This window comes from Myotis yumanensis, unplaced genomic scaffold (assembly GCF_028538775.1).
Source record: "Myotis yumanensis isolate MYYU_CA2020_CCGP unplaced genomic scaffold, mMyoYum1.0.hap1 SCAF_8, whole genome shotgun sequence".
NCBI classification, from domain to species: domain Eukaryota; kingdom Metazoa; phylum Chordata; class Mammalia; order Chiroptera; family Vespertilionidae; genus Myotis; species Myotis yumanensis.
The window spans coordinates 10474543-10490314 of record NW_027223759.1 but is presented as its reverse complement, the minus strand read 5'-3'; the positions used below and the strand labels follow the sequence as shown (position 1 = coordinate 10490314).

General features: G+C 42.6%; 2 protein-coding genes across 4 annotated transcripts in view; one reads left to right on the top strand and one right to left on the bottom strand.

Moving 5' to 3' along the window:
• FAM117B (family with sequence similarity 117 member B) overlaps positions 1-15772 on the bottom strand; it is a 298958-nt gene that overhangs the window by 203567 nt on the left and 79619 nt on the right. The window contains exon 8 of one of the 3 annotated variants that reach the window (XM_070421877.1): positions 9827-13678. The exons of the other annotated variants lie outside the window; for them this stretch is intronic. Within the exon in view, the coding sequence (XP_070277978.1) occupies positions 13366-13678 (313 nt within the window). The 3' untranslated portion in view covers positions 9827-13365. Of the gene's footprint in view, positions 1-9826; positions 13679-15772 lie in introns of those variants that run through there. 3 annotated transcript variants of the gene reach the window in all.
• LOC139015408 (T-cell surface glycoprotein CD1a-like) lies at positions 6403-9502 on the top strand. The gene is made up of 6 exons (XM_070423230.1): positions 6403-6654; positions 6999-7265; positions 7700-7978; positions 8190-8468; positions 8792-8885; positions 9484-9502. Exons 1-6 carry the CDS (start codon positions 6591-6593, stop codon positions 9500-9502), a joined length of 1002 nt encoding a protein of 333 aa, XP_070279331.1. The 5' UTR covers positions 6403-6590.

Below are 15772 nucleotides of genomic sequence, written 5' to 3'. Positions count from 1 at the left end.
TATAATTAAGACCATTATAAACTGATGAGCAAAAATAGATACAGAAACAGAGCAGCATCAAACAGACTGTCAAACTACAGCAGGAAGGCTGGGGAGGATTGGGGGGCAGAAAGAGGGGTAAGAGATCAACCGAAGAACTTGTATGCATGCATATAAGCATAACCAATGGACATAAGACACTGGGGGATAGGGGAGCCCGGGGGAATGTCAAGGGGAGGGGAAAAAAAAGGAGACCTATGTAATACTCTTTGTAATATTTTAAGCAATTAAAAAAATTTTTTTTAAATATGTTTTCATTGATTTTTTTTTACAGAGAGAGGGAGGGAGAGGGAGAGCGAGAGAGAAACATCAATGAGAGAGACATCAATCAACTGCCTCCTGCACGTCCTCCTAATGGGGTCTGAGGCTGCAACCTGGGTATGTGCCCTGACCAGGAATTGAACCTGGGACCCCTTGGTTCATGGGTCAGTGCTCAACCACTGAGCCACACTGGCGGGAAAGATAAAACATTTGAGACTCATTCCATCCCTGTACTTTCCCTCACATGAGAATTATCACAGTCTTCTCAAGTTATGTTTTGTGCTATCATTCCAGAAATAAAATCCATAACTGTGATTTACATATTACACACAGGAATTTAAGGGCCACGCAATAAAACAAGGCTTTAGTGTTCAAAGTGAGTCAGAAAGAAAAGACTGAGATGATAGTGAATGGATGGGGACTATGAAAAACTGGAGAGGAGGCTGGGAGCTGTGCTGGGGCTAAATGGAGAATGACTGCTAAGACATGCAGAAGTGAGAAACAAGGAAGGACCAAGATATGGAAACAAGTCAAGTGCCCATGAATAGAGGATGGGTAAGAAGGTGGTAGCATAAATATACAATGGAATATTACACGGCCATAAAAAAAGAATGAAATCTTACAATTTGTGACAGCATGGGTGGGTCCATAAAGTATTATGTTAAGTGAAATAAGCCAGTCAGAGAAAAATCAATACTTTTATACATGGAATCTAAAGAACAAAATTGAAACAAACTCACAGGAACAGACTCTGACAGTTGCCAGAGGGGAGGAAGATTGGATGAGTGGGTGAAAAAAGTAAAGAGATTAAGAAGTAAAATTGAGCCCAGCTCTGGTGGCTCAGTGATTGAGCAACGACCTATGAACCAGGAGGTCATGGTTCAATTCCAGTTAGGGCACATGCCAGTGTCGTCAGCTCGCTCCCCAGTGTGGGGTATGCAGGGGGCAGCCAATCAATGATTCTCTCTCATCATTGATGTTTCTATATTTCTCTTTCCCTCTCCCTATCTCTCTGAAATCAATAAAAAAAAAATTTTTTTTTAAAGAAGTAAAATTGATAGTTACAAAATAGTCACAGGGATGTAAAGTACAACACAGGGAATAGAGTTAGTAATACTGTAGTAACTATGTATGGAGCCAGGTGGGTACTGAAAATACTGGAGGGAACACTTTGTAAGGATATAATTGTCTCATCACTATGCTGTACACCTGAAACTAATATTACTAAATAGAAACACCTTATAAGGATATAATTGTCTTCCCATTATGTTCTACACCTAAAACTAATCTACACTAATAAAAGAGAAACATGGTAATTAGCGTACGACCACTACCCTTCCCATTGGCTAATCAGCAAATCCTTATGCAAATTAACTGTCAGCCAAGATGGCGGCCGGCAGCCAGGTAGCTGGAAGCGAACATGAGGCTTGCTTGCTTCAGTGAAGGAGGACTCCAACGTTCCCCGCCTGCGCTGCCGGCCTCTGAGCTGGCAGTTTGAAACTTTGTAACAAATATAGAAGCTAAACAAATCTCAGAGCTGGAGTTATACATTGTTTCGATTATAGAACCGAAACAAACCAGATACCAGCTTTCAGCAGCCCAGGCCTCAGAGCTAGAGCCAGAGCTAAAGCTGGCCCAGAATAAAAAAGAAAAAAGAAAAAAGGGAGCGGTTGGGAGCTTCAGTCAATCGCCAGCCTGAAGGTAGCCCTCAGCCCCTCACCCAGGCTGGCCAGGCACCCCAGTGGGGACCCACACCCTGATCCAGGACACCCTTCAGGGCAAACCAGCCTGCCCCCAGGCCTCTATCCTATATAGTAAAAGGGTAACATGCCTCCCAGCACCAGGATCAGCGGAGCCGCGAGGCCTCCTGGCACCGGATCAGCGTGACAGGGGGCAGCGCCCAAACCCCCTGATCGCCCTGCGACTCTGTGTGTGACAGGGTGCGGTGTCCCAACCCCCTGATCGGCCCTGCTCTGTGTGTGACAGGGTGCGGTCCCCCCACAGGCCCTGCTCTGTGTGTGACAGGGTAGAGCCATAATCTCCCCATCGGCCCTGCCCTGAGTGTGACAGTGGCTGCGCCCCAACCCCCTGATCGGCCCTGCTCTGTGGGTGATAGAGGGCAGTGCCCCAACCCCCCCTCCCCTCCTCGACGGGCCCTGCTCTGTGTGTGATGGGGTAGAGCCATAACCTCCCCATTGGCTCTGCCCTGAGTGTGACAGTGGCAGCGCCCCAACCCCCTGATCAGCCCTGCTCTGTGTGTGACAGGGGGCGGTGCCCTAACTCCCCTATCGGCCCTACTCTGTGCGTGACAGGGGGGAGCTCCCCAACCCCCTGATGGGCCCTGCTCTGTGCATAACAGGGGGCAGCGCCCAACGCCCTGATGGGCCCTGCTCTGTGCATGACAGGGGGTGGTGCCACAACCTCCCCATCGACCCTGCCTTAAGTGTGACAGGGGGCAGTGCCCCAACCCCCCAATCAGCCCTACCCTGAGCGTGACTGAGGGTGGCATCACAACCTCCCAATCCGCCCTGCTCTGTGCATGACAGGGGGCAGCGCCCCAACTCCCCAATCAGCCCTGCTCTGAGCCCGACCAGGGGTTGCACCTAGGGATTGGGCCTGCCCTCTGCCACCTGGGAGCAGGCCTAAGCCAGCAGGTTGTTATCTCCTGAGGGGTCCCAGACTGCGAGAGGGCACAGGCCGGGCTGAGGGACCTCCCCCCCTTCCCCCCCGAGTGCACAAATTTTTGTGCACCGGGCCTCTAGTCCCATATAATAAAAGCCTAATATGCAAATTGTCCCTCTACTTAAGTTCTGCTGGGAGTTCCATTGCTCGACCAGTTGCTATGACATAAACTGAACACCAGGGGGCAGACGCTCCAACCAATAGGTTAGCTTGCTTCAGGCACTGGTGGGCTGTACTGGAAAGTGAGGTGTGAGGTGAGAGCCATTAGGAAGCTCCCAGGATTGGGATCGAGACTGGGCCCATGAACAGCCCTGATCACCGGGCCTCTAGTACTAAATATTTAACATAAACTAATTGAAAAGTAAAGTTTAAAAATGAGGGAAAAGCAAAATGGGGAGGAAGAGCACATGGGTGAGGAAAAAAGGGAGCCCAGTAAGACACACAGAATGCTAGAGCCAAAGACGACAAGATTAGAAAATATTTATTTCTTTCAACCCAGTTATATTACAGATAAGAAAACTGAGGCCAGAATGCTGATGTGTTTTTTCCAATTCACTGCATCCAGCAGGTGTCTCATCCAGGAATGTATCTTGACTCTTAGTCCGAAGATCCTTTTAGGGCAAGAGACTTGCTTTGAAGGGCAAGCAGCAACACCAGATACACAGAGATGCTGAACGCCAGAAAGAGGTTAGAGGAAAAAGAAGAAGCTCAGTAAAAGGCACCTGACTGTAAGAGGCAGTGGGTTTCTCTAGCAGGGAAGTTGAGGTTACTGCTGCTGGGGAGTGGGAGTTCCGAGTCTGTGACACTGTGTGGGAGGGGAGCTCCCGTCTGGGTTCTGAGGAAAGCTTCAGAGGACAGAGAAATTCCAGAGCTCTGATGGTGTTTGAGGAGCACCACGTAACAGCTGTTAGAACAGGAGCATGCTTGTAGCCTAAGCACCGATGGATCAAGAGGGATTTCCAGGGAGGTCTGAAGACACAGGGGAAAACAAGGGCGTCCTGCCCTGGCCAGTGTGGCTCAGTTCATGGAGGGTAGTCCCGGGCACCAAAAGGGGGGCAGGACAGTTAACAAGAGTATGTGCTCCCTTGAGGTGGTTACACCTGAGAGGGGTCTGGGAAAGATTACCTTTGACATTTCAAAGGTGTTTTAACCTAGATCAGTGATGGTGAACCTTTGAGCTCGGTGTGTCAGCATTTTGAAAAACCCTAACTTAACTCTGGTGCCGTGTCACATATAGAAATTTGTTGATATTTGCAACCATAGTAAAACAAAGACTTATATTTTTGATAATTATTTTATATATTTAAATGCCATTTAACAAAGAAAAATCACCCAAAAAAATGAGTTCACTTGTCACCTCTGACAGGTGTGTCATAGGTTCACCATCACTGACCTAGATGCACAAGAACAATGGACAGAGCTTGCTTAAGGCAAAGATACACCTTTTATATAAACCAAGAGCATGACTACCCATTGTGACCTACCTACTTAGCAAGTTATGACAGGTCACCCAGTGAGGCTACTTTCTGTCACTGAACTTGTCAGATTTACCACATGGCACTTTTTAAATTGAGGTATGAGAGCCAATTCTGAGGTAAAGATGAGGTAGGAAAGCTTGAGGCTTCAAAATGTTGATAATAAGAGATGTTCAGTAACCAGTAGTCTGCCCTGCCATGAAGATTAGTTAAAAAATGTTTCTGCTAAAAGCTTATTATGGGCAAGTCCCTCATTTAAATTCTTTAAGGAAGAAGTAAAAGATTCTTATTCACCTGTAGGTCCTTCGTTGTCTTTGGCTCAACATAATTCCAATGCTAAGGCTCAAAATAATACGAATGCCATAGTGGCACAATCTGGGGAGGCCTGTTCTGAACCCCTACAATAGCCATAGAGTAATTTATCTTATCAGTTTGTTAGCACCAATAGAAATCTTTTTTTTTTTGTATTCATGAAATTATCCCAGTCTTTTTTCCTAAAATTCCCTTCCTCTCACCCTGAAATCAGGACACTAGGTGGTTTCTGCTTGAATCTGTGTGTCCCAAATTGAAATACAAATAAACCCTTACTGCCTCCCGTTGGCTTTTTAATTTTAGGTTAAGATAATCTTAACTTTTTCCCAAAATATTCTAAGAATTAGTCTTAGATAACTTACTTGTATACAAATAAATAACAAAATAGCCAGAGCACATTTATCTAGAAGTTACAAAGGAAGACAACATTTTAAGAGCCTTTTAAACACGATAAGCATGAAAGAACAGGGTCAGCATGGCCAGCAAAGACCAGTGTGTGATAAAATAAGCTGGACCATCCAAGTGGGGCCAGTAAGAAGGAAATCTTGGATAAAGAACTCCAGAATGTTCTATTAATTTAATTTCCCACAAATTATCACTGTTTTTAAAAAATTATAACTAATAGATTTACAGCATAATCCTCTGTGTAAACGTCATGCATATTAGCATATATTTTAATTCTACATAAAACTGTATAAGATTCTCATTTCACCAAGTAGAAATACAAGCAAAGATTTCTGATACCTTAAAAAATAATGTTAAAAATCTGTCTAATGAAAAAAATAATTGGAAGCCTGAACCCAATTATTCAATCATTCAAACTTATTCACTGAGCACCTGGCCAGGAGGCATTCTGCTAGAGTTGGGGACCCAGCACAACACAGGTATATAGACCTAACACCCTGAGAAAATCACTGAAGCCAAGATTCTGCCTGGGCAACGTCAGTTAGGGGTTGGGACTTGGTTTCAAGAAGGCTTGTTTTTGTCTAGTCTCTACATTATAATAAAACCCAGCACACCAAGGTTTATAGTCCTTAGTTTCTGTGCTTCCTTCTTAAGTAGAATAAAAGCTTCTTGAATAAAGTGATTGCCTTGTAGACCACTAGATACTCATGAGTGTTGCAAGATGCTTGTATCCAGGCAGGTGCTGACTGACTCTTGGGTAAATGAATATATATCAATGCCAGTCAAACAGAGGAGATTTTTCTTTATGTTTGCAGGTTCCTGTGGTCTGTGTGATGGCTACCGGTTCTTCTCTAAGGATAATGAAGTAGCAGTTTATAATGTTACACAGGGCAACCGTAGGAGATCCTGAAAATCAAATAAAGCAGCCAATGAGATGTCAGAGATATGATACAATGGGGTGGGGCTTAGACAGAAGAAGAGAGTATTTGAAGAGTATTTAAATTTGGCAAGAAAAGGACAGAGTGACAGGAAAGAGCAGGGACAACAGAACATCAGGTAGGAATTGGAAAACCATTTAGTTTTATGCTTTCATTGTCTGAATGAGAAGAAAATGTCTCCAGAGGTAAACTGACTTTTCAATGCCACATAAGACTTAGTTCATAGAGGCTGAATTAGAGAAAGATGAACAGGATGAAGGCTGGTACCAAGGGGAGAAGTTGAAAGTCAGAAGTGCAGGGAAAATGAGAGGCTGAATCAGTGCCTAGAGTTTAGGGAAGGAGCACTATTTTTTTTTTTTTTGGTGGTGGTTTGTTCGTAGAAGAAGGAAGTCAGAATAGAGGTATTGTAGAGTAGATTTATTTAAAACAGAAGCTAAAGACAAACTTTCCTGAGAAAGAAATAACATCTGTAACTGAAATGCCGTTTCTGCAAATTCCATTGCTAACTGTTCTTCTCGTAACTGCTGGTGACAATGAATATGGTAAGAACTCTGGCAACTGCCCTGTTGGATGCAAAAGGGTGTGTGTGTGTGTGTGTGTGTGTGTGTGTGTGTGTGTGTGTGTGTTTCTGTGTGGTGTGGTGTCCTCGGAACATACCTGGAGAGGAGAATGTCAGCACAGTTCTGAGTATCCTGTACTCTGGGACCCTGTGCCCTTCTGAAGGTTGTTTGTAAAGCCTGGGGCCCTGGCAGCTGAATGTCTGCTGAGGTAGCCATGACTTCCCTAATCTCCACCTTCTGAGTGTTCCCTTCCTGGCACCTTTCTTCATTCTCTCTCCTTCCCGATGCCTTTTCTTCTCCTCATTCTGTTTGTTCTTTTGCCACAGCCTTCCAGGAGGAGATCTCCTTCAAAATTATCCACAGCTCATCCTTCTACAACCATTCCTGGGTGAAAAGTAGGCAATCAGGTTGGCTGGGTGACTTGCAGACTCATGGCTGGGACACAAACTCTGGCAGAATTACTTTCCTGCGTCCTTGGTCCAAGGGCAACTTGAGCAAGGAAGAGATAAAAGAACTGCTAGAGTTCAACCATGCACTCTTCATTGAATTGCGGATCGAACTTCAGAGACGTGCCAGTCAATGGCAGCTTAAATGTAAGTTCAATTCCCAAAATGGAGAGGTGCAATCTGCTGGGTGAGGGGTGTGCGTCTCAATGAGTTCCTTATTCCAATTTTCCCCTACATTCAATCTCTTCAGCATTCTCTGTCTGTACATTTATTGTAACCTATTGCATCATTCAGTCTGGGTTATTTACAACTTATACTACGTGCTTCCTTATTCTCTTGCTCTCAGCATTTATGTCTCCTTCTTTCAATAATTTGCTCACTTCTATTTTCAAAAAAAGGGAAGCATTCATTTTTTCCTCTACCTTCAACTACCACCAATTACACTTTTTCTGAACTTCTCATCAAACCAAAATTTGTTCCATTACCTCAAATCCCGCACACTTCTTTTATTTCCTTTTTTTTTGCTTCCAATAATTTCATCTTTACTCCCTTTCCTCTAATTTACAACCCTTCTTCCCTAGATCCCTTTGAGGTACAGCTAACAGCAGGCTGTGAGCTGCACCCTGGGGGAGCCATAGTAGCCTTCTATCGATTCGCTTATCAAGGATCAGAGCTCCTGCACTTCCAGAACAGTTCATGGTGGCCATCTGTAAAGGATGAAATTAGAGCTCAGCTTATGAGCAGACGATTCAATCAGTATCATGTTGCCAACAAAATAATACAGAGGATTCTCAGTGACACCTGCCCACGTTTCCTCTTGAGTATGCTTGATGCAGGGAAGGCAGATCTCCAGAGAGAAGGTCAGTCCCATATCCTTCCTCCAAGAATTTTCTAAAATTATACCTTCCCACCTTCCCTCTAAATTAAAAGATAAGGAGTCAAGAGGGAGAAGGATAATGCGTGATCAATTCCCAGCATGGGATAGATGTGTCCGTCTAAGCTGATGTGAAGATATGAACCTCCAAGTCTGTGTTAGAGTCCTTATCTGAGTATCTCTCCTGTTCTCTGCAGTAAAACCAGAGGCCTGGCTGTCCACTGGCCCTAATCCTGGTCCTGACCGTCAGATGCTGGTTTGCCATGTCTCTGGCTTCCATCCAAAGCCAATTTGGGTAAAGTGGATGCGAGGTGAACAGGTACAACAGGGCACTCAACAAAGTGGTATCTTGCCCAATGCTGATGGCACATGGTACCTTCAGGTTTTCTTGGATGTGGAAGCCACTGAGACATCTGGCCTGTATTGCCGGGTGAGACATAGCAGCCTAGGAGGCCAGGACATCCTCCTCTACTTGGGTAAGAAAAACTGGGGCCATCACTGGGAATAGGGGTAGATGGCCCACAAGCAGAGCAGGAGAGCCAAGTAAAAAAAATGGGATTTATGGACTCCAGACCCAAAAGAATGAAACTAGTTCAACAAATAAAAGAATTGAAAATGAGACCTGCAGAACTAGGAAGATGTTGAGGGTTAGATGAAAGATTCATCTCTGAAGAGGGAAGAGAGAGGAAACAAGAACAAAGATTAGTGAGGCGAACACTATAACAAAACAGACAGACCAGGGATGCAGTAAACAGGGGGTGGATTTGCAATGACACCTTGTGTGCACCCAAACCCACAGAACATCCTCATAACTCCGTGGGCTTGATCATCTTGGCAGTGATGGTGCCCCTGGTGCTTCTGACAGCTCTTGCATTTTGGCTTAGGAAGCCATGGTGAGTTTTTTCTGCCCATCTTTCCTGTTCTTTCATCCACTCCCTACTTGTCTTCCCACCTTTCTTCTCTCTCCTCTTAGACCTTCTTTCCTCAGTCCATTTCCTTCTATTCTTCAATTCTCACCTTCACCTCACGCAGAGTAATTTTCATCTTTATTCTTATTAGGTCACATTGTGAGCCTCCTGCCAATCTTCTGCCTTTGAAATGAGATCCAGCAGCCCTGGGATTCCAGACATATTTAAATGCAGCATGGCGACAATGTCCGTTCAGCTCTCCATGTACACCTTTGGTTGCTTATATGTTATTTGTGTGTTTAATGGTTAGTTAGTAATATGAGCTAAAGGTAATTTTGCAGGACTTGCTTTCTGACCTGGCTCAGAGATAAAAAGTCATATTTTAACTCTGGATGAAATTAGATCCTAGCAACCGCTACATATTGAAAAAACTGATGAATCTCAGGCCCCCTTCAGATGTCACTTCTCTATAGGGGCTTTCCCTGATTCACAAGTGGAGGCAGCATCTGAACTCCCGCCACACTTTTCAGTGGACGTTGCTGAATCTACTTCTCACTTTTTATCCGTTTTTATACTCATGTAGGCCCCTTTTCACCTTCTAATTTTTAAGCCTGAGAGCAAAGTCTATGTCTTTTTGAAATTCGTATCATTTACAAAGTGTATAACTGTATGTAATATGCTTTCAATAAAAGCCTGTGTTAAGTTTGCTTAGCTTTTACCACTAAGATCAGGTACCTGAATTTCTAGAGCAAGGAAGGAGAAAACAAGGAAGTAACAAGCGACAATATTATATATCCTGCTACTTAACACAAACGCATTTTTCTATCAATTTGTGAAAAAGAATATACTATTTAAAGTTAATTCAGCCTCGAGGTGTATGAAAAGAAAATTTGAGGCAATATCCATAAAAGTACACAGGAAAAAACTCAAGAAGGACAGACTTTATTTTAACATAAAAGTTCTATTTTCCTGTGAGGCAGCAACAAGTGTTCAGATACAGGGAATACATAAGTATATAGTAACAATATTTATCACCATTGGAAATGCTGTTCTTTTAGAGATAATTTTATTAGAAAAACAAAAATTTTAAAAATTGCATTTAAAAAAGGTTTAAACAGCTTCAACAGAGATGAAAGATACAAACTTTAAAAAAAATAAATTATATTCTTCAACAGGATTGCATAAACAACATATATTGTTCAGGGCTGCTCTGCCTATCATTAATTTAAGGCAGAGTAAAACTTAAACCTTAAAGTGCGGAGTTAAGTATTCTTAGTTTAATGCAAATTCAGCACTTCCACTGGTCCGGATACCTCCACTGGTCAACGCATCAAGGAATGAATCTTAAGTTTAGAATAGTATAGTAAATTCAGTAGTGGCAATTTTCCTGTTATTTCCTTAACAAAAGAAAATCTTGACAACTCAGTCCTAAACTTGGACATACCCCCAAGGCTACAAATTCTGCCATTTTTTTAATACCTTCGAGTAACAGCCAACCATTGAAAAGAAAAAGCCTGTCTTGTTGCCAGTTATCCCACAGGTAGCAATAGCACCTTCTAAAATGTGGATTTGGCTTGTCATAAGTGTTAAGAAACATTTTACACAAGAAGAATCTAGAGTAAAAACAATTTTGGCATCCATGCTCATATTAATCAAAAAGGAAAAACAGATATTTTTAAAAACATAACTGCTCACACAGAAACACGACAAGCAACAGACTCAGTCATGATCAAAACCAGTAAATTCACATGTTTTTACCACAACCAATTCTTTAAGGGTAAAAAACAATAACTTAAGACTGATAAAGTAATTAACCACATAATAGCTCCTTTTGCAAAAATGTACATGCCACCTATTTCTTTTACTACAATGGAAACATATTTATTTAAAATTATAAAAAAATTAAATTATATTCCCATTGAAGTTATTCTAATTTACTGACTTCCTGTACAGTTTTCTATAGAATAACAATTGTAGAAAGTAATTTTAGAAAACCCTATTGAGACCCATTAAAAAAAAATCAACCCCTTGTGAACTATGGGTTAAATAAAGTGGAATGGACCTTAGCATTTTTTCTAAACTGCGATAAAGCTCCCATGTTTAAAATTAGCCCTTTGGCGCTGGCAGTTAGAGTTGTTTTTAATTTTTACCTTTTTTTTCTTCTTCTTCAAATCTCAGGCTCTATCTCTCCTAAATCCAGGGGATATGCTTGGTTGCCATAAAATTCATTTACCTACAAATTCACATTCTCCTTACAACCAGACATTACAAGTTCCATTTACAAGACTATGTAAATAATAAAGTTATCCCATTCCTATTTAAATTACTTTAGATTAAGGATATATGAAACTCTACAGAAAAATGCGAAACAGACCAACATGCACAACAGAGTAAAAGGAAAAACTTTACCAAGAGGCATTCTAACTGTAAAATACCCTTGTAAGTTTAGGGATGGAGACACAAGAAAGTTAAGTGTGAGGCAAAGAAAAGAACACAGATTTAACAGAACTCAAGTCATCCAAAAACAGCTGTGTGCGTGATTTTTAACCTTGTCTTTAACTTCCTGTTCCTGCCTTTTACACTAACTCACCTGACCCTCACTTTTACCTTTCCTGTACTGCTGATAGAGCAGTTCTCTGTGGTGCAATGGTAAAGTCAAAGGCAAAGAATCAAACTTCTTAGTAAACCAAACAGAACATTTAGATCCTATATAACTGACTTAGAAGCCACATGTACAAATTCCAAGTAAATTAATTTTAAACAAAAAAGGTACCAAAATTCATCAGTCTCACCAACTAACCTGACAGACTTATGTTTGAATTTATCTAACTTCCCTAAATACATCTTCATTTTAACTTTAACAGGGCATGCTTTTCATTACTTAGATATTTTAAAGTTGCATGAGTATATGAAGTCCTTGCAGAAGATGTATTGCTACCACTAGGTTTTCCTTGATGGGATATGTCTGGATAAACTGACATAGTTAACCCTTTAAACTGTCTCCTTTAACAAGTATTTAAATTTTTCTCCCTTTAATATGTGTAAGAACATTACAGCATTGCATCATAAGGTAGTATATGAAGACCTCAGAAGGATGCTTGCTGCCAACACAGTTTGCTGGAACTCACTTTTTAAAAGAGCTGCTCCTTAATTTTACTACCACATTCCCACACATGAAATACTGCTGACACATGACACTGGCAGTAACTGTACTAGGATGAACCTAAATCCAAAACTGGATGGATTTTTCGAAGGTTCCTGTTGCTTATGCCCCAAAGCTCTCTTTGCCTGTTTCCCACTGTGTGGAATGTTGGACGGACAACTAGCAAAACCTGTAGGTAACATCTCAGCGCCAACTACGTAAATAAACTGTCAGTCGCAAGATTCTGTGACTACGGATTGCTATTCAATGGATTAGGCTCCTGGCAAACTACCAACCCGGACCAAGTCCACAAGACAACAACATCACAAAAGCAAAGAAGGAAATCCATGCACCATCATTTTAGGATCTCTGGGACTATGATACAGTGATGATGAAAGGTAGGATACCTGTGGTAAAAGGAGATCATATGACAAATACTGTGCAGAAAACCAAAGGGGCTTATTACTCCTAGCTAGCAATCAACACTGCGCAGCTTCCTATTGGCTCATGTACTTTCAAACCAACTTCCAATGATGGGTGAGAACTTGTTAAGCACTCATCTCCAGACTACAATTTTTCTGAGCACATGGTGGAATGTACACAGGAGTAGTGAAGAGAACAGCAGTTTTACAAATATTTCACCCAAAGCACAAACTTCTGACATCAAAAAACATAAATCACATCATGTACTAATATTGCTTTTTATTTCTTTTTTTATATACTTATTCAACGCATTTACTTATCAATTCTTGTTTGGGAGGAGAACACAGTCATGAGAATAAGATTGCTGGGAAAATGTCAACAATCCCTTTGGTCCCAAAGCTGAAAACAGCTGAGAAAAGCACACATTGAGAAAGGGAAACAAGAAACAGAGGCCACCAAAGACTCTTTTGAACATCTGTTTGCTACGTTTCAGAAAATGTCACATTGGTTTTATAAAATAGTCATTATCATATAAAAGATGGTTCTTGCAGCATCAGTCACGTCTCCAGGAATCATTTGCAGGGGTCAGTGTTTTGTTGTGTTTTTGTTTCTAACGAAGTTTAATTTGAAAACAAAACAACAACAACAACAAAAAAAGTGGTATCAGCCCACCAAAAGCAAAGAATGAGACCTTTCTGTTCCAACTGGCGCTTTAGGAGAAAGCAGGCTAAGCACTGAGGGCTGGCCTTTCAGCGAGCCGGCCACCAGAGGGTGTTCTTCCAGAAGCTGTGCTGGGAGTCACCCTGGAAGCCTGAGCAGGGCACAGCCAACTGAGCGCGAGCGCAAGGTGCCATCACAGTCGGGAGATCTGAGGGAGCAGTGGCTTCGCAGCACTGGGACCTACCCTTCAGCCTCCTCAATTGGTTCGGGTGGTGTGAGTAGCGAGGCCGATGGCATGATTGTACTTGTTCCTCGGGAGACTCGGTCTTGCTCTGCAGACAGGGAGGCCATGGCGATGGGCTGCAGCAGAGTGGTCGTCATGCCAGTGGTGACCGTCAGGCTGTGGCCAGAGCCCTTGAGGGTAAGATCTGGCGTGGGAAGGAGTGGCTTGAGGATGCTGACGAGGCAGAAAGCAGAGCCGCTTTTAGGAATGAAATTCACCTTGTTTTTGTCAGGACAGTAAAAGGCTGGGATTTCATGAAGTTGTTTTGGCCTAGATATAGAACAGACAATCCAATGCATTTAAGTCACAGAACAGTGGAAATACATTCCTTTACTATTATTTTTTAAAAGCAGATAACAGGCACACATAAGGAACACAAAATTCAAGCTACGTCAAAAGCTTCAAATGTTATGGACCAAAGGGGGATTAGACACATGATTCAGAATCTGTATTTCAGAACACCGGGAGGACACCATTCACCTTGCTGCTGTCAGTTCCCTGGCGAGCCCTGTGTACCATAAGCTTTCCCAGGCTGCCAAAAGGGTACACAGCACAAAACAGGTAAAGAGCTCCTACAGGAGGGGCTGAGAGATGTGATAAAATGGCTTGTAAAAGGCTTACAAGGAGCACAGGGAGTGACAACCAGTGCACAAAGGAGGAGGGAGAGTTTGGGGAGAAGCAGCCTTCCAAAGGAAGTCACACCTGAGCTGGGTGGTAAAGAATGAATAAACAGGCCTTGGGAGTGGGTGCAAAAAGAAAGGAGTGTCAAGTGGACAACGCTTTGGGTGGCAGATTTTATCGATGAACAGTGAATACTGCGCGTGAACAGCTCTGACAAATGTAGTAATTTACGAATAAAGATATTACATGAGGGAGTGGGCTCATGTAGACAGGCCCAGCTCCAGCTGCCACCTCACTGGTCCTCTCCTGGCCTAAGCCTCCCCCTGAGGGCTCTGGCAGCAGAAGCCTGGGGCAGCAGACCTTGGTTCCACCACTGTGTGTCTTCAGCCCTCTGAGCCTCAGTTGTCTCAGCTATGAGATGGGTTGAACACCCGCTACCTCCCAGCCTTGTTGTTGGGACTTAATTAGATAAATCCCAGTGTTGGCACACAGTAAGTGTTCAATAGATGGCAAGGCCCTCTCTCAGTGTGGGACATATGGATATACTAGCCCACGCCTCTCCTGGAAGGGTCTAGATCTGCTCTCTCCACCAGAAAAGTCATGAAATGTGGCTACTGAACACTGGAAATGTGGCCCGTCAGAATTGAGAAGTGTCATCAGTGTGAAATATACACCAGATTCTGGCAACCTGGTACCTAAAAGGAATGCAAAATAATGAATAACGTTTTACATTGACTACATGTTGAAATGACATATGTCTGGTACATTGGGTTACATGAAACATATTATTACATTTAAAAATTACATCATTTAAATTGTTTCTTAAATAAAATAGAAACTTAACTCATTGAGTACTTTTAGGCCCACAAATGTGTTTGGATAGCTGCTGTTAAGAGGACACACTCCTCTATTTTTACTATCTGAGAGTATGTTTTTCTTTTTCTTTTTTTAAATCCTCATTTGAGGATATTTTCCATTGATTTTTAGAGAGAGAGTGGAAGAGAGAGGGAAAGACAGGGAGGAATATCAATATGAGAGAAACACATGGACTGGCTGCCTCCTGCATGCATGAGCCCTGACCAGGGCCAGGGCAGGGGAGGAGCCTGCAACCAAGGTACGTGCACTTAACCAGAACTGAATCCAGGACCCTTCAGTCCACAGGCCAACGCTCTATCCACTGAACCAAACCGGGGAGGCTTAATTTTCTTTATTAAATATATATTTTTTTACTTTAGAGATGAAGAAAGAGGGAGAGACAGACAGAAACATCAATGATGAGAGAGAATCACTGATCAGCTGCCTCCTACATGCCCTCTACTGGGGATTGAGCCCACAAATCAGGTATGTGCCCTGACAGAGATCATAGGTCGATGTTCAACCACTGAACCACACCAGCTGGGCAAGTCCTAGGTTTTTAATTATTTAATTTGTTTGAGGCTATCTTCTTTTATTTTATTTTTTAAAATATATTTTACAGATTTTTTACAGAGAGGAAAGGAGAGGTTTAGAGAATTAGAAACATCGATGAGAGAGAAACATCGACCAGCCGCCTCCTGCACACCCCCTACTGGGGATGTGCCCACAACCAAGGTACATGCACTTGACTGGAATCGCACCTGGGACCTTTCAGTCCGCAGGCCGCTGCTCTATCCACTTAGCCAAACCGGTTCAGGTAGAAGCTATCTTCTTTTAAAATTTAAATTTTATTTTTAAAAATTGCTTTTAGAGATGGGGTGGGTGAGA